The following is a 23929-nucleotide window of genomic DNA, read 5'->3' on the forward strand; positions in this document are numbered from 1 at the left end:
TCCATTTCCTATAGAAAACCAATGACAATACCAAGGGACAACAGAATGCTGAAGGCCAGAGCCCTTCCCCAGCTGGCCTGCCCACTCAGCTCCCAAAGGCCCCATCAGAACTTACCAGGGCTACTTCATGTTTGTCCCCAGTCCTGTCTATGTCCATTGTACTTGTTATTGTAATGACATGACCTGATTAACTTACTACTTCCCCTGTTTAAGTGAGCATAAAATAGAAAATTTCTTTGAAAACTAACTTTGGAAAGTCTTGCTAAAGGCCAATAAAAAATGCTGTTGAATGAGATAAGAATACATTAACTGTAGAAGACCGAGGAGCCCTAGGAGGGTCCTATACTTAGAATGGCTTCACAAGTATCTTTAAGTTCTTGCTTTTCTGTAAGAGACCAAAACTAGAATCACATATAATGAAATAAGGATATAGTTTGTGTAAAATTGATGAAGGGGAACTCTGAAATCAGCAGCTTTATCTTCAAAAGAACGGGCCTTGACTATACATCAAAAGATGGGCCAAAAAATGAACATTTATGTGCTTTAAATCTAGTGAACAATGCTAATGTGCACTATGTATTTTTTATTATATATTGAGTCAGATAAGAAAGAGAGCTTCAACCATACATTAGCTCAATCACCATCATAACAGTCCCCTGAGTGTAAGAGGGCAAGTTTTTTACTCCAGTTTTCAGATGAAAAACCAAGGCTCAGAATGCATCAGCTGGGGGAATGGCAGATGGAGGACCAGGACCTCGGGCCCCCAGCCCAGCATGCTTTCCAAAACTGATTAGCCTGACCAGGCGGTGGCGCAGTGCATAAGAGCGTTGGACTGGGATGCAGAGGACCCAGGTTCGAGACCCCAGGTCGCCAGCTTGAGCGCGGGCTCATCTAGTTTGAGCAAAGCTCACCAGCTTGGACCCAAGGTCGCTGACTTGAGCAAGGGGTTCCTCGGTCTGCTGAAGGCCCACGGTCAAGGCACATATGAGAAAGCAGTGAACTAAGGTGTCGCAACGAAAAAACTGATGATTGATGCTTCTCATCTCTCTCCATTCCTGTCTGTCTGTCCCTATCTATCCCTCTGACTCTCTCTCTGGCTCTGTAAAGTTTTAAAAATTAATTAATTAATTAATTAAGTTTTTAAAAACCTGTGATTAACCACACATCAAGTGGAACTGGAGGGGGGTAATATTTAGGGTAATATTTCAGCAAAGCCAACATCTTTTAAACTAGATGCCAATTTAGGGAGTGTTTAGCTGTTATCCCATCAGTCTGCCTAAGATTTTTAAAAACCATTCATTACCTATCCAGAATCCATGACTTTGTAACAAGAGTATTAGAAACTGAAATGTTGGCCCTGGCCGGTTGGCTCAGTGGTAGAGCGTCGGCCTGGCGTGCAGGAGTCCCGGGTTCGATTCCCAGCCAGGGCACACAGGAGAAGCGCCCATCTGCTTCCCCACCCCTCCCCCTCTCCTTCCTCTCTGTCTCTCTCTTCCCCTCCCACAGCCGAGGCTTCATTGGAGCAGAGATGGCCCGGGCACTGAGGATGGCTCTGTGGCCTCTGCCTCAGGCGCTAGAAAGGCTCTGGATGCGACAGAGCGATGCCCCAGAGGGGCAGAGCATCGCCCCCTGATGGGCATGTCGGGTGGATCCTGGTCGGGCGCATGCGGGAGTCTGTCTGACTGCCTCCCCGTTTCCAGCTTCGGAAAAATGAAAAAAAAAAAAAAAAAAAGAAACTGAAATGTCAAAGAAGCAATTCCTGGTTCTGCCACCTTGATCCATCCTTTGCTGCCCGCTCCCCGTGACCCCCTTTGCTCACCTGCACCACCGGCACCTCGCTGTGACCGGGCCCAGAGACAGCTGACATCCTGCTTTTAGCTTAAGCTGCCAACATCCACCAGAAAGTCTACACAATTTTTTTTAAAGACTCTTTTTTTCATTTTATTTATTTTTATTTTTTTAGATTTTATTTATTCAGTTTTTTATTGGAGAGAGAGAGAGAGAGAGAGAAGGGGGAGGAGCAGGAAGCATCAACTCCTGTATGTGCCTTGACCAGGCAAGCGCAGAGTTTCGAACCGGCAACCTCAGCATTCCAGGTCGACGCTTTATCCACTGCGCCACCACAGGTCAGGCTACACAATTTTTTAATGGATACTTAACATGCTATCAGACCAAATATACTTCATTCAACTCAAATGACACCTACTGATGAATATTTAGATTGATTCTATGTATATGTAATTATATGTATTATGAATAAATGAATATATGGGATATAATGATATGCATTTATTATATGTTATGTATAATGAAATTTTACATATATATATAGTCTTTAAATTACTAGAAGACATTGCACTAAATGTGACCATGTCTGCTTAGGGCTTAAAATCACAGACATGATTATATATGCCAATTATACCTCAATAAAAAGTATTTATTTATTTTAAAAGTAGCACAGACATGAGCTGGAAAACAAGACACCCTGATTCACTGTCCCCTACATCCCTTGTCCCCTTCCCTCCACCACCCATCACACCTATCGTCACCAGCATTCCTGGGATGGGCCTTGCAGAATGGTCACTCACATTCAGCGCATGGATAGGTTTGGTGACATTGAACTTGTCCATGGTGGAGAGGATGATGGATGGCGTGGTCAGAAAAAACAGCACCACGAAGAGCGTGAAATTGATGCCCAGCCACTGGACCCACCAGCGGAAGCCCTGGATAGAGAGGTTCTTCCTGCGGAGGAGGGGACACAGCCCTTATATCCCGGATGTGGTCACTGGCCACACCAGCAATGCCCACGACTTAGGTGGGTCAGAAGGGACAGGCCTAAGGGCTCTGACTTAGGGCTCATTTCGACCTAGCACTACAGACAAGTTATCTGCACTGACCATCAGCTACAGAAAGGTCAAATACTGTATTGAGGTGCTAGCAGCTCAGAGGGAAAATAGGTTATTCACTGCTAACAAGTTATAGCACTGTTGAAGTGATAATATTTTAGATATGCAGAGAGAGATAATGTTATTAAAATTAATTTCAATTTTTTGTTTTTACTCTTTTAATGTGTCCCCGGGCTAATGAGGAAGGTGACAGTTGACCTAAGGCTATAATGTCCCAGACACACGTTCCAGGACTGGGGGCTCACCAGCAGATGTCCTCGGGGTAAGCGGCAAAGGTGACTGTCCACTTGGAGATGCAGAGCTCTCTGCTGTAGGGGGATGGCTGGGGCTCGCCTTTGCACGCAAGGTCCTGACACTTGCAGGCATTGAAGTCTTTCAGGATGCTGCAGGAAATGCAGAAATGTCAAGGGCCCGGACCACACGGTGCCATGTACATGCTCAGCACAGAGGACTGAGTAAGACTGGGAGCCTCATGATGCAGGACCACTTTATTATTATTACTTTATTATAATCAATGCTATAAAAGAGACAACATGCTTGGCACACTACGTGGAGGATTTGGGTGGTTTTTTGGGGGGTTTCTTTTTTTTTTTGAGAGAGAGACAAGAAAGGAGAGAGAAAAGAAGCATCAACTCATAGTTGTGGCACTTTAGTTGTTCATCGATTGCTTCCCATATGTGCCTTGATGGAGGGGAGGGAGAGGCTCAAGCCAGCAACCATGGGATCATGTCGATGACCTCACACTGAAGCTGGCAACCTCAGGGTTTCAAGCCTGGGACCTCAACGTCCCAGGTTGACACTCTATCCACTGTGCCACCACTGGTCAGGCACAGGCTACATGGAGGATTTTGTTTAATCCTCTGAACAACCCTGCTAGCCAAGGGTTATTATTCCTATTTTACAGATAAGGAAACTGAGGCTCCCTGAGTTAGGTTCCGCACCCATGCTGTTTGCACTGCCCCGTACACTGCTCTCCCCTGGGCCCTGCTGTCAGCGCTTCACCCTCCGATTCTCTCATTTACTCCCCAGGCCCCGTAGTTGTTATCAGATCACGCTATATGAGGCATGCTCTCATTCCGATCCAAGGTTTCCCTAGGACTCCCACCTCAACCCTCGCCAGCTCAACAGGTCCTACTTTCCCCCGTTTGTCTCCCACAAGCTTCCCTCTTGTTGTCTCAGAACATTCCTCCTCTTTCCACTGGCCTCCTGGCCCCAGCCTCACTTCAGGGTCTGCAAAGCACACCCAGGAGACCCTTGCCAGGGTCCACGGTGCCCAAGGGAAGGCAAGGGAGGGGCTTTTCTTTGGCCACCTGCTTTCCACATCCCTCTCCTGACCTCACCCCTCTGCTGCTCCCAAGGCGACAGGACACCGAGACCCCAGGTATGGGTACATTTATGAGCTAGAGCCCAAGCATTATGCAGTGAGCACCCTGGAGTGTGCAGGGGTCTGCCCCACCACTGTCATTTGTAGGAATATGGGAGCCCATGCACAGAGAAGGATGTGTGGTTACAGAGGGGATATCTGAAGGAAGGTGACATCCATCCTGCCTGGCAGAATGCTGGGACATGGGACACAGAGCCTAGGGCACCCCCTGGGGTAGTTGGTGTGAGCCCGACAGCAAGGTAAGGCCACATCCACCCGAGAAGTCTCAGCTAGAGTCGCCCATGCCCAGCTGTCATACACATATGGGCTGGGCTCACCAAGGGCGTGAGTGAGATGGCTTCCTCCCCTGCCAGACTTGGGGAAATAGGTGGACATACCACTGTCAGACCCCAGTGATGTGAGTGCCACCTCTACCCAAGAAGGGCAGTGAGGTATCTGGAGAGAGACAAGGGAGTCAGCCACAGAAGGGCCTGGGACACTCACTAGGTGGCCATGGACTTCTCCTGGAATGTGACGAAGGCCATCCCCAGGGGCTGGTCCTGGACCCTGCACTCCTCCTCTGTGATCCTCTCCATCAGCCTGTCCTTCATGCATGTATAATAAAAGATGGCATCCTCCTACCAGAGGACACATCCCTGTGATGATGCAGCCCCGTGTAGGTGGCAGGGGGACCCCAGCACCGTGCACCTGGCCATGGTGTGGGCCTCACCCGCTCACAGCCCTGCACTTCGCAGCAGCAGAACTGGCCACAGGGCTTGGGGTTGATGAGGGTCCGTTGGCCTGTCTTCACCTGCAGGTTTGTGTAATAGGTCAGGCTCTTCTCAGTCTTTTTCCTGCAGTTGAGGGGGGCAGAAGGAGGGGACAAACTTCAGATCCACAATCTGGTGGCATAGACCCAACATCCTCCATTCAACCATCAGTCACCACCAGAGCTGGGAGTTCAGCTTTCTGAACAGATAAAGACAGAGCCTCCTCTTCCCTTCCCAGTTGGGAGATCCTTGATGGGATCCAAGGCCATCAAGGAAGGAGGGTGGTCATCTGAGAGGGGAAGGGTCAGAAAGCTGCAGGCCAGGCCCTGGCTGGCTGGCTCAGTGGTGGAGCGTTGGCCCGGCATGTGGATGTCCCAGGTTCAATTCTCAGTCAGGGCACACAGGAGAAGTGACCATCTGTTTCTCCACCCCTTCCTCTCCCCCTTATCTCTTTTTCTCTCTCTCTCTTCCCCTCTCACAGCCATGGCTTGATTGGTTTGAGCACATCAGCTCTGGGTACCGAGGATGGCTTCATGGCCTCAGGTGCTAAAAGTAGCTCGGTTGCAAGCATGCCCCCAGATGGGCACAGCACTGACCCCAGATGGGGGTTGCCAGGTGGATCCTGATCAGGGCACATGTGGGAGTCTGTCTCTTTATCTCCCCTCCTCTGACTTAGAAAAGGAGGGGGAAAAAAGAAAGCTGCAGGCCAGCTTAACCCAGGTATGCCCGCCCATCACCCACTCTTACCTCTCCTTGCACAAGTAGATCAGCTTGGCCACATTGTAGCACAGCTGGACCTCCACCACTTCACATGTCGGATATGCATCCCTGTGCCCAGGGCAGGCCAGAGGCAAAAGCCAGCATTAAAAAAGAGAACCCCTAGGCAGGTGAGATCCCCACATCGCCAAAGGTAGCAGAGCAATCACACTGCTCATTTCTGTGCCAGCGGAGACCTTTTTTTCCCCTCTTTTAGCACCAGCAGAGCCAGCACAAGGCAGCCATTTATTTGATGCCCATGTGACAGGGTCTTAGCTATCACCCAGGTGCCCAAGGGGAAGACATAGGGCACTCACCCAAAGTGCCTACCCCATAGGACTGTGTGATCCCTCCTGGAGGGGCTCAGTCCCCTCTGGCCACAGCCCTGCTGTCCAAAAGGGACCCTGCTCACCGGAAGTGGCTCTCCACAGCCTCCTTTGTGGCGTGCCTGGGGAGTCCTGTAATGAACAGGGTCCGTCTCACCTGCCGGAGGAACACAGCAGAGAGAAAAGTTACCAGGACAAGCCAGTCTTGGGTGTTCAGGAGCTCTCATTCCAGGGCCTGGCAGAGCCCGGAAGCATGATATCTACATGAACCTTTTCCCCAGCTGCACAAAGAACATTTTCTCAAAGCAATTCTATGAGCCTCCTTTGCATGACGGGCTGAGAAAGAACCCAGAGAAGGGAAGTGACTCAATTAGGGTCACACAGCAGATGAGAGGAGGGCCCAGGCCTGGAACCAGGTAACAGAAACTGCTCTCTTCCCTCAAGCTGTGTGCTGCAAAGAGAGACGAAGCTCTCTCAATTTGAATGTCTTGAAAGTTACTTAAAATCAGTAATGACAAGCCCGTACCCCACAAGAGGGAAAAATAACTAAATCCTGAAATAATTCATCAGAAGAAAGACTTGTTTAAGATAATGGGAAGTTTAAGCCTGACCTGTGGTGGTACAGTGGATAAAGTGTCAACCTGGAATGCTGAGGTTGCTGGTTCGAAACCCCGGACTTGCCTGGTCAAGGCACATACGGGAGTTGATGCTTCCTACTCCTCCCCTGTTCTAACTATCTCTTTCCTTCTTTCCTTCCTTTCTCTCTCTCTCTCTCTCTCTCTCTCCAATAAAAATGAATAAATACAATCTAAAAGATAAATAAATTTAATTTAAAAAAATATAATGGCTAGTTTGAATGGAAATATGCAAACCAGGTTCCACAGACAGCCTGCCCGAGGCTCAGTGCTGTCCTGCTCCTGCGGAATACGGGAATACGCAGGGGACATAGTATCTCTCCACCCCCCTGGGTCCCTCCCCATCCCCTGGCCCACCCCCAGCCCCACCGCACTCACCAGGTTCTCTCCTTTGTACCTAATGGACTGGGTGTGATGCCGCATGAAGCCCACAGTGAGGAAGAGATAAAAGACAGCGAAGACTGTGTGCAGCCAAAGTAGGTTGTTGCTGAGGGGCGGAGGGATACCATTTGCTGTCAGGGTGGGCTCCCAGGCGGGGGCGGAGGTGCAGGGGTTGGGGCTTGGCTACCTTCATGGCACTGAGGTGCATGGCCAGTGCCCCCACAGACAGAGCCCTGTCCTGACAAATGGACCTCAGATGCACGGGACCCCCTGGTTTGCCAAAACCCTTTCAAAACAGCACTGCTTCCGGCGTGTCTGTGCCCAGAATCCAGCCATAGGCTCGCTGCAAAGGGGCTTGCGGATATCAGCCAGCCCGCCCGCGCTTCCTGCCTTCTCCTTGGCCTCGCCCAGCGGCACCCTTAGTCCCTTCCAACCCTACTCACTCAGTCTGTAGGTTCGCTATCGTCGTCCTCCCAAAACTGTACTGGTCTTTGTCTGCAGAAAAGCACAGATACTTAGTTCCAGTGTCTTTTAGAGTTCCCCAACCAAGACCTCTGCTTCATCCCACGATCCTCCCTGACAACTTCTTGACCCATCATGGGGGTCAAGTCCAAATCTGAATTCGTCTTGCTTTGAGACTTTTTGTGGCATCTCTTGAGAAATCTGGAGAGATCCTACGCTGTTTTGAAAACCAAGATTGGGGATCACTGGCATAAGAAATGGAATCGTGGTGGCATTTTGGAGGCTAGATTCCCACGGTTGCTTGAAAATGTAACTCTTGGTTCTGATTCCGACTTTGAGCACCACAACCGTCTTCCAGATCCACCAATTGTGGCCTCCTGATTGGGGTGGGGGCAGGAAAACATAAATCTTGGGATTTTTTCCCCACCTTCTTAGAAGCAAAAATTGGCCCAAGTGTGGGGTAGATTCTTCTCTGGATTTTTAATCTGGTGGAAAAGTCCAGAAAGCCACCTGGAGACCTTCTCACATCTGAGTGTGAGCATGAATCCACCACAGTGAGCCCCCTCCCCCAGGCCTGCTGCTCGGCCTGGGTCCAGTGCAGAGGAGGATGGGAATAGTTACCCAGCAAGTTGCCCGAGAGGTTAACAGGCAGGATGACACACAGGGACAAGAAGCTGACCACCACCAGCAGGAAGATGATGTGTCTCTGGAAGGACAGGTAGTGGATTGCATCCTCCCCACAACACTCCAGGATCTGATCATCACTGGGCAAGACACACACACAGAACCTTAATGAGCAGTAGTCACAGGCCTTCTCAGGGCTTCTCGTGATTATCTCCTTTAACCCCCACAACCCTGCCACCAGGGAGGTTCTGATTTTATCTCAATTTTTTTATGTATGAGTAAACAGAGGTATGGAAAAGTTACACAACTTTTATAACCACATAGCTCTTAACAGAGGAGCTATGAGAACTTCGGAGCCTGACCTGAGCCCCACACCCTACTCCTGGGAAGAACTGCTACCACTCCTTCTGTCTCCAGAAACACTGGTGGTGCCCATGTTTGTGTGGGGTGAGAGGTGTAGGTACAATGACCTCACAGCCCCTTCCTGCTTCTATGAATGATGTTATTGGCAAGAGGGCTACTGGGAACTTCCTTCTGAAGTTCACAGCCCCGATCTGTACCCCCTTAAGCCAAGCTGGGAGAAGGAGGCTGATACATTGCTTAAACATGCCGAGGCTCAGTTCATCCTGCTGCCCCTGGCTCCTCCCTGTGTCCCTGACATGACCCCAGAGATGGGAGGTGACCTGCTCCACTCTTTCCCACACTTGGTGCTGTATTTAGAGGCTCCAGGTCAGTTGGGGATCCAGAAAATTCCAGGTTCTGACAGCCAGGCTTTCATGGGAGAAGGGGGGGGTCTCCCTCTTTCCCAGCCTCCTGATGGGGAGGTATCCTGAGGGTCCTGCTTGTAGAAGGCTGAGAGAGCACAGCCTGGGAAGAGCTCATGGAGGCCTAAAGAGGCACCTCTGACAGGTGGAGCATGGGCTTGGCGGTCAGACAGACCACAGTGGAATCCAGCTCAGCCACCTGTGAGAGCCAGTCACAGGACTCGCTGAGGCTGAGACTCACCTGAAGCATGGAAAGCACCAGCTACCTGGTGATTAGCAGAGGCACCCGCTGCTGTGCCTGACACCTAGTACACACTCAGAAGTATGCTTGCGAAGGTACTCCTTTTTACTATTTACCTGGAGTTCAAAGCTTTGCAATGAACTACCCTGTTTCCAATTCTAAATAAATGACCAAAATGCACATACCTTGCCCTACTCTCTCTCTGCTTAGTAAATAAATATCAATGAAGACTAAAACCAGCAAATGACCTGACCAGGTGGTGGCGCAGTGGATAGAGCATCGGACTGGGATGCGGAGGACCCAGGTTCAAGACCCCAAGGTCGCCAGCTTGAGTACGGGCTCATCTGGTTTGAGCAAAGCTCACCAACTTGGACCGAAGGTCGCTGGCTTGAGCAAGGGGTTACTCAGTCTGCTCAAGGCCCGCGGTCAAGGCACATATGAGAGAGCAATCCATGAACAACTAAGGTGTTGCAACGAAAAACTGATGATTGATACTTCTCATCTCTCTCTGTTCCTGTCTGTCCCTATCTATCCCTCTCTCTGACTCTCTCTCTGTCTTAATAAATAAATAAATAAATAAATAAATAAATAAATAAAACCAGCAAATGAGCTATGTTCAATACATACGGTGAGACACTCTTCTGACGTTCTTACCTTGCTAGAAAAAGGCAATTTGGAAGGAAACTGAGAGGTCACTTTAAATGCCAATTGTACTACTGTGTGAGCAGTTGTTAAAATTTAATTACAACTTTTAAAAAGTCAAAGGGGTGCCTGACCTGTGGTGGCGCAGTGGATAAAGCATCGACCTGGAAATGCTGAGGTCGCCGGTTCAAAACCCTGGGCTTGCCTGGTCAAGGCACATATGGGAGTTGATGCTTCCAGCTCCTCCCCCCTTCTCTCTCTCTGTCTCTCTCTCCTCTGTCTCTCTCCTCTCTAAAAATGAATAAATAAAATAAAATAAATAAAAAAAATAAAAAAGTTTATACAATAAAAAAAGTCAAAGGGGCCTGACTGGGTGGTGGCGCAGTGGATAGAGCGTCGGAATGGGATGCGGAAGACCCAGGTTTGAGACCCTGAGGTCGCCAGCTTGAGCACGGGCTCATCTGGTTTGAGCAAAAGCTCACCAGCTTGGGCCCTGGCTGGTTGGCTCAGTGGTAGAGCGTCAGCCTGGTATGCGGAAGTCCCGGGTTCAATTCCCGGCCAGGGCACACAGGAGAGGCGCCCATCTGCCTCTCCACCCCTCCCCCTCCTTCCTCTCTGTCTCTCTCTTCCCCTCCTGCAGCGAGGCTCCATTGGAGCAAGGATGGCCTGGGCGCTGGGGATGGCTCCTTGGCCTCTGCCCCAGGCGCTAGAGTGGCTCTGGTCTAGAGTGGCTCTGGTCGCAACAGAGCGACGCCCCGGAGGGGCAGAGCATCGCCCCCTGGTGGGCAGAGTGTCGCCCCCTGGTGGGCGTGCCAGGTGGATCCCGGTCGGGCGCATGCGGGAGTCTGTCTGACTGTCTCTCCCCATTTCCAGCTTCAGAAAAATACAAAAAAAAAAAGCTCACCAGCTTGGACCCAAGGTTGCTGGCTCGAGCAAGGGGTTACTCGGTCTGCTGAAGGCCTGTGGTCAAGGCACATATGAGAAAGCAATCAATGAACAACTAAGGTGTCGTAACAAAAAACTGATGATTGGTGCTTCTCATCTCTCTCTGTTCCTGTCTGTCTGTCCCTATCTATCCCTCTCTCTGACTCTCTCTCTCTCTGTCTCTGTAGAAAAAAAAAAAGTTGGCCCTGGCCGGTTGGCTCAGAGGTAGAGCGTCGGCCTGGCGTGCAGGGGACCCGGGTTCGATTCCCAGCCAGGGCACATAGGAGAAGCACCCATTTGCTTCTCCACCCCCCCCCTTCCTCTCTGTCTCTCTCTTCCCCTCCCGCAGCCAAGGCTCCATTGGAGCAAAGATGGCCCGGGCGCTGGGGATGGCTCCTTGGCCTCTGCCCCAGGCGCTAGAGTGGCTCTGGTCGCAACAGAGCGACACCCCGGAGGGGCAGAGCATCGCCCCCTGGTGGGCAGAGTGTTGCCCCTGGTGGGCATGCCGGGTGGATCCCGGTCGGGCGCATGCGGGAGTCTGTCTGACTGTCTCTCCCCGTTTCCAGCTTCAGAAAAATACAAAAATAAAAATAAATAAATAAATAAATAAATAATTTTTAAAAAGAAAAAAAAGTCAAAGGGTAGTCTTTTCTAAGGTTCAAACAGAAGCAAAAACCATTGGGAGTCAAAATGCAAAATCATGTCCTCAACAGAATTAAAATAACAGAGAATTCACAGCTGTGTCCTCTCCGCCCCCAATAGTCCCACTCAACAAGAAAGGAGCCTCCCTGTGGAGAGAGGAGTGTTGGGGACATGGGACAATGCAAACAGTGGGCATGGAGAGGAGAGTGACTTCAGCCCAAAGTTGTCGAGCCTTTGCTAGTTACCACGAAAATGATGAGTCAGAGTTTCTGGTTTTGCCCCACTGGGTCTAGGACAAGAGTGGGGTCCACAGTCCAGGGTAGGGAGGTGGCCTGAGCCCTAACCAGCAGTGGCCGTGGAGAGAGGCTGACCAAAGGAACACATGCCATGTGCATCTCTTAGAGGTAGGATCATTGGTGACTTAAAACTCCTTCCTACTGATTCTTTCCTGTATGTGCGGGACTTTTTGCACAATGCACGTATTACTTCCAATATTAGGAAGAAACGTGTCCAAGCAACCTGATTTTATGTTGGGCATCTCCGCCTTTCCCACCTCTGTCCCCTCCCTCTCTCCCTGAAATCCTTTCTCCTGCTTCTTCCTGCTCCAAATCAGAGTTCACTGGCTTCTTCTATAGAAACTCTGCCTCCTGGCAGTTCCCCTGGGAACAACACCCCCTTAGACTCTGCCATGTATACAATCCATACAAATTCACTTGAATTAGGCATAGCAGGTATCATCCTAGGCACCCTTTCATCGTTGGGGAAACTAAGGCCCAGAGAAACAGACTTACACAAGGTCCTGACACTACCTGATAGTTCTTCAATTCTAAGATGTCCTTTTCATATTATTCCAGTGATCATAGCTGATCACGGCTCACCAGGCAGCATTTTCTCATTCCTGGGTCTATGTCAAATAATGTGCATCTGACAACAATGACTTCTTGGATTGGATGGAATATGGCAGCAGGCGGCAGTGCCAAGACTCACATCTCAGCTTCTCCCACCACATTGGACATGACTAATCAGCTCACCTGACCAAGCATCTTTTTAGGATTTCTCTCCACAGTCTCCAAGTTTTGAAAAAAAAAAAGAAAACTTTTAACCCAATGAGCTGAATACATCAAGCAATCTTTAGTTCTCTGCTTTTCACTGGTTCAAAGACATATAAAACTGTCTAGAAGAGCTTCCATCCAAGTATATCCATGTTAAATATTAAGTACCATAATTCCTGCTTAAAGCAAAGCATGAGCTTTAGTTAGCTTGTCCAGGGGCTGCTGGGCTACCTCTGTTCTCACATACTGCTTTGAACCTGAACTGAAAAAGTACCTAAGAGACCTTATCTCAAGATGAGGCATCTTGGCTCTTTCCTCTAGATGGCCAAATACACACACACACACACACACACACACACACACACACACACACACAGCTGCCTGTGCTGTACTCACTGCAGACGGAAGATTGCAGTCAGCCAGGGGCAGCATCCCTGGAAACAAAGAGATCAGCGATTAGCTTTGAGCATGTCTGTCTTGGGGAGCAGATAGAATCATCGTCTTTGACATTAATAACCATTCCACCTCCTCTTGTATAAAAGCAGCATTTTGCCCCATATTCAGCAAGCAGCCCTTTATCCCAAACATGACAGAGTCTGCATGCTCCGAGTCCTTCCCAACATGCACTCCATGTCTGCAATTCTTGCTAAAACCTCTCCAATTTGACAACCTGTGGAATTACACAGCCTGTGGGGTCAAATCATGAAACTTGAATCAACAGCTGACGATAACTCAGGGCAGCTCTGGAGAAACTGATGTGGGTTTGTTTGTCTCAAAGCGACTGAATGAGACATGAGGCAAAAGAGCCCAGGAGTTGGATTCAGAGAGGGAAGGGGTTGTCTATAGGTTTGATTGTCCATTGATACTCCCTAAAGCTGGACTGTTACCAGCTTTATTTGTCTTTATTTGGAGACAAATATTTGTTCATCATTCATTTGACCATTGTTAAGCACCTACGCAAAGTCATGGTGCACTTTTGACCAGTCACAGGAAAGCAACAAAAGACGATAGAAATGTGATAGAAATCTGCACCAAATAAAAGGAAAACCTTCCCAGTTTCTGTAGGATGATGTGGCAGCGTGTGTGCATGCACAGATGATGACGTAATACCGTGTATACAGCGGAGCAGCCCCACGGCCATACCAGTCGAGATGTGGACGGTACAGAGGAAAGTTCAGTGTGTTCTGTGGCTCGCTAAATTCAAATCCGTGACGGAAATGCAATGTGAATATTGGTGCGTTTATAACGAAGCACCACCACATAGGAATAACATTACTCGGTGAGATAAGCAGTTAAAGGAAACAGGCAGTTTGGTGGAGAAACCCCGTTCTGGTAGGCCATCAGTCAGTGACGAGTCTGTAGAGGCTATACGGGATAGCTACCTAAGGAGCCCTAAAAAATCTGTGCATGAGATTGAACTGCACTGAATAGGTATGAAACTGGAAGAGTTTTCCTTTTATTTGGTGCAGATTTCACATTTCTATCATCTTTTGTTGCTTTCCTGTGACCAGTCAAAAGTGCACCATGACTTTACGGACACACTGTACTACTGGGTGTCAGGTAAAGGGGAACAGCACTGGAAAAGACATAGTTCCTACCCCCATTTGGCTCACAAACTAGCAGGCAAGTCAATAATTAACTGTCACCCAAAGCTATATGTATGATAACAGAGACAAGTGCCAGGACCACATGGGGATTCCATAGCCCTCTTCCTGAGAGTCAATTAAGTCTCAGGATCCTGGGTCATCCTGCTGCCATCTCTCCTGTGGTATTTACTAAGTCTAGGTGGCTTTGTCAGTGCGGAGGGGCTCTTACCCACACCTGCCTCTCATGATCCAGGGTACTGAGTTAGCACCTGCACAGGAACACCACTGCCCTTTCCTCACTCATTCATTACTGCCCGCCTGCTCCACCAGCCACAACCACAGCTGTCCCTTAGATACCAACCAGCTCATTTTCAAAGTCTTGTTGACCTAGGGAGGAAGACGATGACAATCTCTGGAACCTGGCTTCACTAGAAATACAAAAGGGGAAAAAATCAGGATAACTCTTTTAAAAAAAATCTAAAAATGTATGTCCAGTATCTTGCTGCCTCATCAAGTTCAGGACCAAAGATACTTGCTCTCAATGGCTGGGTGGGATATAACTCACCCTGTGAAAAGTATAGGCAAGAACAATGACCATTCCTAGGTGTGTAAGACATAAAACTCTGTTATATGTGATTATAACTCGGGATCAGGACACCCTTAACCCTCAGCACTATGACTGGTTTGCCTAAGGTGACTTCAAAAAGTTGCCTGTTTATAAGCTATTTCCCGATATACCACATGACACTTGGAATAAATACTGTATTTTATCAAATCTAAGACACCACTGGTTTTAAGGGGCATCATTATGAACCGCAAAGAATGAAAAAATGCTACCAATTAAACTATAACTACCAATGATAAGTTGCATTCCAATTTCAGAGACAAGAAAATGTCAAAATGTGCATTTTAGAGTTGATGAACTCTGGCATTTTACATTGTGGCGTTTTAATCAGACCCTTTCTTCTGAGTGACTCATGTGAACACCCCATGTGCTGTGAATTTCAGGGGAGTGCATTTTGCTTCTATTTTTCTACCCCTGGCTCCACCATCTCACTCCTAACAGCTAAGACATGGTGAAACTCCACTTTCAAAGTCTTTCCAGAGAACCGTCTCATTAGACCTTTACAGTAAGCCTGTGCGGAAGGAAGAGCAGGAAGAAACACCCCCCCCCCAAAAAAAGTTTGGGGACTTAACCAAGATCACACAGCCAGAGAAGTGGCTAGGTCTCCTGATGTCAAAGTTTTATATTATATTGTAACATTCAGCCTCTCTCCTAGGGGTGAATGTCCCAAAAGTGCACCAATGTCCCAAAAGTTTCACCCAACAGTCTAAAGCTCCAAACGAGCTGAAGTCGGAGCCCCCTTTGGAGGGGCAGCCTTTGGAGCAAGAGTGAAGGTCTGCCGGGTGACGGCAGGGGAGGTGCTGGGCAGGCAGCCCAGGCATCATATGTTCTCCCATTCATTTCCTACTGACACAAGATACCAAGGTGTGTGACAGCCACAGGGAGCTGGAAACCCCAGTGGTGCAGATCAAGAATGTATTTTCCCCCTTTGGGCGACATAAGCAGAGAGCCATCAGAGCCCAGGATGAAAGTGAAAGGAGCTGAGAAGTCTGCGGTTAGTAGCAGACTCATCCGGGGCCAGCTGGGTTAGGGCCATCGCCAGCACAGACCGGAAGGAGGCCAGGCGTAGCTCACCCAACGGCTCTACGGCCATTCGTAATCAGCCCCAGCCCCAAACTAATTAATTTCAAAGAAGATGCCCTTGAAAACATTCAGGGCAAAAATAAAACTGGCATCCTCCTCTTTAGTTGATTTTGAAAGCCCTAATTATCTAAAGGAACAAGATTTCCTGCTTAGCCTGCAGCTAGCAAGGTTCATGGTCACAGCCCAGCCAACGCCCCAAGAGAGAGCTAGGAGTGTGGGCCTCGGTTTTCTCATCACCACAGTGGAGGTGCCAAAGCTGACCTCGTGGGTCTGTGGTGCAGAGCAGAAACACGGTGTCTGGGACAGGCCTGGCAGATGTGCTCAGGGAACATGATATAACACCAGCCTCGTGTGTGGGTCCTGACTAGTAGGTTTTAGAAGCCTCCAGCCCATCTCAGTCTCTTTCTCTCTTTCTCTTTCTCTTTCTCTCTCTCTCTCTCTCGCTCTCTCTCTCTCTCTCTCTCTCTCCCTCCTTTTTTACCTGCCGGCTTCTGACACCAAGGCAATGCGCCCATAATCCCAGAATCTTCTTCTTATGATGGAAAACACCAATATTAAACACTACAAGTAGAAAAGAAACCAAGTGAGAGCATATAGGAGAAGAAACTGCTGTCTGAGGAGCAAAGCCCATCTGCCTAGACCCAACAAGGCTAGAAGGGTCTTGGAGATGATCCAAGCCCAGAGAGGGTACTGAGCTGCCCAAAGCCACACAGCTCAGAGGCCTGATGCTTTGCTCACCATCCCCCCCAGTTTTCATCACTTGTTCCTAAGTCACAAAAGCTGTCAGTGCTGACAGTGAGCTTGCCTTGGCTCCTCCTAGTCAAGCACATTGGCTCTGTCCTTTGCTATCAGGGCAGCACTAACGGCCACAACCTTCCTCAGCCCTGATCTGTCATCAGCAGCCCCTGTACAGGAAGGTCTGGCCTCACAGCAGCCTTGTGGGGGCAGCTTTACTTAACTTCTTCACTTTACGTGGAATTTCATTTTTAATTACAGAACTCCAATAGCAGACTGAGCCGGAAGTTAGTGACATATTTTCAAAGGCAGAGGAGTCATGTTGCAGGATCCAAAGAAGGCTGCTCAGCCAGGGCCTGTCCTCTGTCCCAACTGCTGCTTCCCTGGCCGTGTGGTATGGGCATTTCCCATGCGTGCAGCTTTCCAGCCAGCCACCAGCCCCAGCTCCTCTGTGACCTCCCCTTACCTTCCTGTAATAAAAGTCGCCCCAACCAGCACACTCCCTTGGAGAACAACTCTCTCTTCTCAACCTACCCTGATCCAGGCATACCCCACCCAGCCTGCCTAGGGTCCCTGCCCATCCTCCGTCCCCAGTCTTCTCACTTGGCCCAAACTCTTCCCTTCCTGAAGACGCGGCCTTACAGCGTGAGGGCCACCCTCCTCCATGAACCCCAGCGCTCTCAAATCCACCACTGTACTCCTGCCCGCTCCTTCCTCTCAACCAAGACCGGTTGGTCTATATGACAGTGTCCTCAACCTACAGGTGCGTTTTAGCTCCAACACATGGGTGATCTGGTGCTTAAAGAGCCCTTTTGAATAAAAGCAACATGTGTAGCATGCAGGTTCCCGCATCAGCTCATAAAGGACCAACAATGTAGCGAAACTCGAATGCACACATTTAGACCTTAACCCTAGAACCAAACTGGAAAATGAAAGGGGAAGAATTCCCCCCACCTCCCACCTATGGACTGTTTTTGTTTCAGCAAACTTGTTTGATACCTGCCTATTTCCATTGGGAACTGGGACATTCATGCTACACTAACTCCTCCTCCCCCAAATCCCCAGCTAGCTTCTGGCTCAAAGCCATCCCAAGGTGTCTACCCCTCTGCCCCCATTTCACTTCGTTTTCTCATAGGGTCTCCTCTACGTGTTAGGAGAAGGCATCAAGAGGGACCAACCATCCCGTCGGCATTTGTGAAAAGAGGTGCCCCTTAGTCCCAGTAAATTTCACCTAGCTAAGGCTGAGTCAGCATAGGGAAGAAAAATGGTGTATTTCAAATTGGGAGGATCTCTGGAAATGATAACAAACTGATAACTCAGCAATGATGATAGTAATCAAAGGAACAGTAACCTGTGTTGTTGCCATACCTTGCCTAACTTAATCTTCTCTCAACTCTCTCAAGTAAGAATTATTAGCTCCATTTTACAGAGCAGATACTTGAGGCCCAAACAAGCCATGCAACATACCCCAGGTCACAGAGCCAGTAAGTAGCAGAGTCGGGATATAAAGCCAAGTACATCTGTCTCCTCACCTGAGTTTCTCAGGAGAGTAGGGGCTTAAATAAATAACTTGGGGAGGGGGGAGAGGGACATGATTCACAAGGGTCTTACCAGGAAGCAGCTGACATCTATGAGCAGAACAACAGGAATGCCACCGAAGGTGATTCCCTGGAGTACGGTGCTGTTTTTGGCTGAGTTGTAGCAGTAGGAGTCATTGGGCTGGTCCCCAATGCCCAGTCGATCCCGGATGGACACTGCCTTGGACTGCCACAGCTCCAGGAATGGGGAGTCGGTCATCACGCCTGTGAATGGGACCAGGCAGATGGTCAGAGCTCAAATTCTGACCCTCCAGCACTGGAAGAGCCAGAGGTGGGTGTCTCCTCCAGGGGCGAGCAGGGCACAGGGCTCTAGCGGCAAGGGATGGGGAGAGGCAGATGCCAGGCCCCGCGTGCCAGGCAGAGTCCACAGAAAAGAGCTACAGTGTAGGAACAGTCCCAAGGGTCAGCTGGGGCGGATGGCCATGCAAGACACAGCTGGCAGCCTCCCCAGAGGGGGGGGCAGGAAGAAGGGAAGGACAGGAGCTGCTGTGTCTGCCTGCTTAGGGTGCCCACAGGCCTCCAGGCTCCAGGACTACTGCTGGCAAGGTAATTCCCCTGGGAGCCACTGGGAGCGCTAGCGTGCAGGCAGGGGACAGGGTGGAGGGGAACAAATAAGGAAGGGACATCTAAGTATGCAACAACTGCTGGTCCATGGGAGTCATGGATGAACCCCTTCTCCTACTGTGCAAGGATATCAGAGACAGGTCCATTCAATACTCTTGGAAACTGAGACTCAGAGGCTTAAAAACCTGCCCAAAGATTAAGGAGCTGGTCCTGGCAGAATGGGGTCTCATACCCCGACTTCCGACTCGCGGAGGCCAGATCTCCTTCTACTCCTCCACGCTCCCTCTCCAGCTGGTTCAATGAGAGATTAAAGGCCTGGGAAGGAACCATTTGGGAGAGAATGTGGGAATAGAGAAGACACAGGAGGGGGTGGTCCAGGGGAGAAGGGGGATAGCATCTCAGGACCTCCACAGGGACCCCTGAGTCACCCATGGAGCTCCCCCAGTTCCACCCTCTGACCCCTGCACCCACAGTACCTTTAGTCTAAATGGAAGGTCTGCAACGTCCAAAGCAAATACTGCCCCAGACTGGCTGCCAACCTCTCCTTTCCTGGCTGCTGGCACACCGGGAGCTAATGAAAAGCTCCTGTCTGTCTGTCTTCTGACTCTGAAGGCCCCAGAGTCAGTGCCCAAGTTCTGGCCTCCTTTTCACTTTGTCTGCGGCCAGCCAAAAGGCCAGGAGCAAGGCTCAGCACCCCTCCCTCCAGCCCTCAGCTCCCCAAACCTGATCAAACCAGATTCCCATGGGCTTTCTGTTAAGTCGGGTCTTTCTGCATGCCACGGGGACAACAATGTTGGGGACAAGAAGAAAAGGTACAGAGAACCCAATCAGAAGTTGGGACCCTTGGCAGTGCTGGTGGGTTGTGTGGCGTGGGGGGTGATTGCCAGTTCTGACCCTAGGACTGCTGGGCTGGGGACAACCCCCCACACACAGAAAAGCAGGCAGGGTGTAGGGCAGGGTGGCAGGTCCAAGTTATGGCAGGATACCCCAGAAGATCAAGGCACTTTCTCACCCCTATAGGAGCTGGAGGTTGTGGCGCCAGAGCCATGGAGCTGGTGGCTCTGAGCAGAGTCACAAAATCTACTTCTGGGAAACATATGGTCCTGCTTTCCCTCCTTTATACTCCACCCAGTGGCACCACCCCCAACTAAACAGCCCAGCCAGACGCTGGCAGGCCAGTGCCTGCCCTTCCTCCTGTCCCCACACTTACCAGATATCAGGGGACGTGAGGACTGTGCACGAGTTCCTTGGAGAGGTCCTCTGTTGAAACCGGCTCTGGCAAAAGCAGCAGCGGCCCTGGCCACCTCCCAAGCTGACTTGGGCCTGCCACTCATTTCCTGCTAGGCTTTCCTGACCACGGGGTCATGGAGCACCAGCTTTTACAGACTTCCCTAAGGGACACAGACAACCGGAGTCACGTGGAGGCTGCCTCCCCCAGTTCAGGAGTTCTGAGGCCTTCGGCACAACACACATACACTCTCTCTCACCTGCCCCAGTGTCTCTGAACTCAAACACGCATGTAGACCCTTTGGCTCCTCCCAATGGCCATCCTCCTGCCCTGACTCTCCCTCAACTCCCAGAACTGGGTCTAAGCCCAGGGTCCTCTTTGCCCCCCTGCTCCTCCCTCCTCACTCAGCATCACTTGGGGATCCAGCCTCACCCCTCTTCTCCTCTGGCTCAGGGTTGACTGGGGTCACAATAGTGGTCCCCACCCCAGCCAAGCACTGGAGGCTGTGGGACCTCATATGGGCCCCAAAGGCGGCTGCTGCCGCCAGGGACAGGGCAGAACAAACAAGGAAGGCTTAAAAAGAGAATTGGTAAGAAAAAGGCATCCTCATAAAATGCTCACAGAGGGAACACTGTCATCTGTAGAAAGAGGTGGCAGCTACAGTGGTGGTGCTGGGGGCAGGACAGCCCTCACCAATGTTACTTTATGCCCAGCCTTAGGCAAGTGGAGGCCCCATGGGAGGAAGTACTCATGGTGCCTCTACCTCCTTCAGCCCCGTCATGCCTCTAAGTTACTGTCCTCTTGCCAAACAGGATCACTTGTGTGGGTTCACAAAGTTTGGTGAGAAGAACTCAGTGAGATCAGCCAGCAAATACCACCAGCCTGTCTGTCTGGCCCCTTCAGGTGAGATGCCCAGGTGATGGCACAGCTCTGGAGGCTTCCAGTCCCTCTCAGGCCTTTCAGCTCACTTAGAGCCTGTCCCTGCTGTTACACACATAAAGTCCAGATTCTGCTGAAACATCATGGTCCCTCCAGGGCCAGCCTCTCTACATCTTCCAGAATGAGCACCTCTGCTGGGAGGAGGGGGAGGGGGAAGGAGATAGGACAGCTCAGCTGGCAGTGATCAAGAGGAAGCTGGCCCAGCAGGTGAAAAACTGATAGTTCTGGGCAGAGGCCAAACCAGCAAGGAGGCCCTGTGGTCACAGGAGCCCTGCCTGGCTGCTACCTTCGCAATATTCAGTCATCTGATATTTGTTTGATACGCACATGCAAATGCCTAGCACCTATCACTGCCTTCCAGAGAGGTCTATATTCTTCATCTCATTCCTAGCCAAGACCCCGAGTGTAGGAGAGCCAAGAATTTCTGCTGAGGCAGGTGAGCAGCAGCTGACTCAGGCCCCCAACTCCAAGTTCAGCCCATGTGCACCCCAGAATCTGATTGTGGCTAGTGGGGACAGATGGCTGAATCCAACAGCTGGTCTCAAACTTGGCAAAAAGTTAACCACCAATGCTATCCCATCACCCACCACCCACCTGAGTTGGCAGCGAGGACTGGCCCCCATAGCGCACTTGAAGACCTCTATTTCTTCCAGAAATGCCAGCAGAATGCTGCAAGAAGCATTTGAGCATTGGTGGCTCTCACAAGAAGGCTCTGTACAAATCCAAGGTATTTTTTAACGTCACCAAATCTTCTGATTTTGATACAATGATTGCCAGACCGCAAGCAGCCCTAGCCCTTCTGCCACAGGAGCTAACTCTGATCTTCTAGATGCAAAAGTTTGCAAAGTAAGCACAAACTTCTTACTGGACCACCAAAAGGACCCAGGAACCTGGACAACTTTTACCTCCACACACACATCGGCCCTGGAGCAACGAGTAAATGGCACAGCGTCTGCCATGATGAGAGGCTGTGAGCCCAACATTTCCCTGAACAGGTTCTGGAGTTAGGGTCCCGGCACCTTGTCAGTTAGGCAAGTGGCTTAACCAATCTGTACCTTGGCTTCTTTCTCTGTAAAGTGGGGGTGATGTTTTTCTTACAGGGATGTTGGGAGGCACACACCTGAGACAATGCCCATAAAGTACTTAGCCCAGGACCCAGCCCTGAGAACACTCAAAAGCTGTCTGCTTTTTAAGTCACCCTCCACCTAGTGGGAGAACAGCAGGACCTCATCTGATGTTCTCCCCTTTAGAGCCCAGTGAACAGCCAGTAGGGACCTTTCTCCCAACACTAACAAGAGGGGGTTGGAGGGGGAAAGGCGGCCTCCGCTTCTGTTCACAGTCACCTCCAGGCAGAAGCCAACTTCAGGGCTCTGACAGATGTCCCAGGAGAGGAAGAGAGAGAGAGACAGTGAGGTTTGCGGTGGGAGAAGGGAAAACAGTGTGGGATGAGCTGCAGTCTTTCCTCGGCCCCAGTGGGTGTCTACAGTCCTGCCAGAGCCAGAAAGGCCCAGGAGGACTCCCACAGCCCCCCTGCGGCCATCGCACCTGGGACTGGTGACTACAACCCACAGGCTTAACCTCAAACTCTGAACACTGCAGGAACTGGGACGCAGTTGCACAACTTTAGAGTAGAAGGAAGCTTCGAGGTGAATTGATCAACCATGATGTGTACCCCTACCCAGGGGAGATATGGAGGCCACTCCAGGGTCTCAGGTAGCCAGTTTTATCAGGTACTGGACCTGAATGGTTTTGGTTTTGGTTCCTTAGTAGATTCTCCTCACCCTCCTTGTTCCTCCCCCAAACTCCCAGCCTCCTCCTGTAGAGGACAGCCTGGCTGGTTTCAACCCTCCCAGCGCCAGAGGACTCAGACGTCTGGCCCTTTGCCAGGCTAGCCTCGCGTCTAGTCCGAGAAGGTAGAACCCAGAGGCTGCGCTCCTGGTTAGGCTGGGAAGTCGGGTTCCAGCTGACAAAGCCCCTAAGAAAGAGGGGCTGGGGGAGGGGTCGGCGTGAAGGCGAAAAGCTGGGAAGCGGAAAGTTGGGCAAAGCTGTCAGGAAGTTCGGAGGAGCGCGGGGCGGGATCGGGGCGCCGGGGCTGCGCGGCCCGGGGACTGATACTCTGCTCCCACCCCCCACCCACCCTGCTAGGGAGTGGGGCTTGCGAGGACCCGAGGGCCGAGCCCCGAAACCTGACACTTGACGTAGCGCCCCGGCACAGAGCCCAGGTCCCACACGTCCGGGAAAGGCGGAGGGCGACTTCCCGAGGCCAGCGACCCCTTTCCACTTTACCTTACGCGGCGGCGCAGCTGCGGCGGTGGGAGGAAGTTGCTTGGCTTCACCTGGCCCCGCCGAGCGGCGTCCCGGGCACTTGAAAGTTACAAAGTGAACCGCGCCTCCTGCACATGCGCAAAGCGGCGGCCACTGCTTGTTCAACTTGCAGCTGCCGCCCGCGCCAGGGAACAGTCCTCACCCCTTGGCGCCGCCAGCTCCGTCCAGGGCCGAGGAGGACGTCACCAGGGCAAATTCCGCTCACCAACACCCCCCCCCCCGGCACATCCCCGTATTCCAGGCACCTGGGAGTGACCTGGGCCACGCACAGGTGTTTGCGGACCAGAGACGCGCGGGGAGAATACCCGCCAACGTTTGTGGTCGTCCCTGTTTTGTCCTTTATTTCTTCGACGGCTCCTGGGCCACCCCCGGGAGTGGGAGGATGCGGAGCTCAGCAGGGTTCAGCACCTCCGCTCTAGGCAGTCTGTGGCCACCTGCCGCCATCAGGGCCCTGGTGAGGGTTCTCGGTGTGGCCCCAAACGGAAGTCGCACGGTACTACCCTGGCCAGACCACCAGGGTTACCGATCTAGCCCAGCTCGCTGAGCATGGCCGGTCTCCCCGGGCTGGGTACCAGGGTGCTTGCTCTGAGCTGGACTGTAAGCTGAGAAGGGCACCGGGGTGGGCACTGGGCCGGACGCAGGATGTGGCTCAGGGAGGACGCGGGCCCTGTGAAGCCGAAGAGCCCCGCCCGCCTCCCAGCCTGGTGTGCAAACCGCGCTCCTCCGCAGGCCTCGGTTTCCGCATCTGCAAAACCTGA

General features: G+C 51.1%; 1 protein-coding gene across 9 annotated transcripts in view; it reads right to left on the minus strand.

The window, feature by feature from the left end:
• The window catches only part of TMEM63A (transmembrane protein 63A), a 33332-nt gene extending 9982 nt beyond the window's left edge, over window positions 1-23350 (minus strand). The window contains exons 1-17 of one of the 9 annotated variants that reach the window (XM_066381156.1): window positions 23133-23349; window positions 22190-22216; window positions 21441-21515; window positions 19890-20070; window positions 18129-18319; window positions 16264-16343; window positions 14436-14502; window positions 12885-12922; window positions 8221-8363; window positions 7581-7632; window positions 7135-7243; window positions 6208-6281; window positions 5787-5867; window positions 5000-5123; window positions 4774-4907; window positions 3152-3289; window positions 2589-2742 (exon numbers count right to left, since the gene is read on the minus strand). In XM_066381156.1, the coding sequence (XP_066237253.1) occupies window positions 2589-2742; window positions 3152-3289; window positions 4774-4907; window positions 5000-5123; window positions 5787-5867; window positions 6208-6281; window positions 7135-7243; window positions 7581-7632; window positions 8221-8363; window positions 12885-12922; window positions 14436-14502; window positions 16264-16343; window positions 18129-18319; window positions 19890-20013 (1509 nt within the window). In that variant the 5' untranslated portion in view covers window positions 20014-20070; window positions 21441-21515; window positions 22190-22216; window positions 23133-23349. Of the gene's footprint in view, window positions 1-2588; window positions 2743-3151; window positions 3290-4773; window positions 4908-4999; window positions 5124-5786; window positions 5868-6207; window positions 6282-7134; window positions 7244-7580; window positions 7633-8220; window positions 8364-12884; window positions 12923-14435; window positions 14503-16263; window positions 16344-18128; window positions 18320-19155; window positions 19278-19889; window positions 20071-21440; window positions 21559-22189; window positions 22217-23132 lie in introns of those variants that run through there. The other 8 variants (XM_066381147.1, XM_066381175.1, XM_066381165.1 and 5 more) reach the window with 8 other exon arrangements.
• Window positions 23351-23929: the final 579 nt, after the last annotated feature.

The sequence above is a fragment of the Saccopteryx leptura genome, chromosome 1, assembly GCF_036850995.1.
Source record: "Saccopteryx leptura isolate mSacLep1 chromosome 1, mSacLep1_pri_phased_curated, whole genome shotgun sequence".
Classification (NCBI taxonomy): Eukaryota; Metazoa; Chordata; class Mammalia; order Chiroptera; family Emballonuridae; genus Saccopteryx; species Saccopteryx leptura.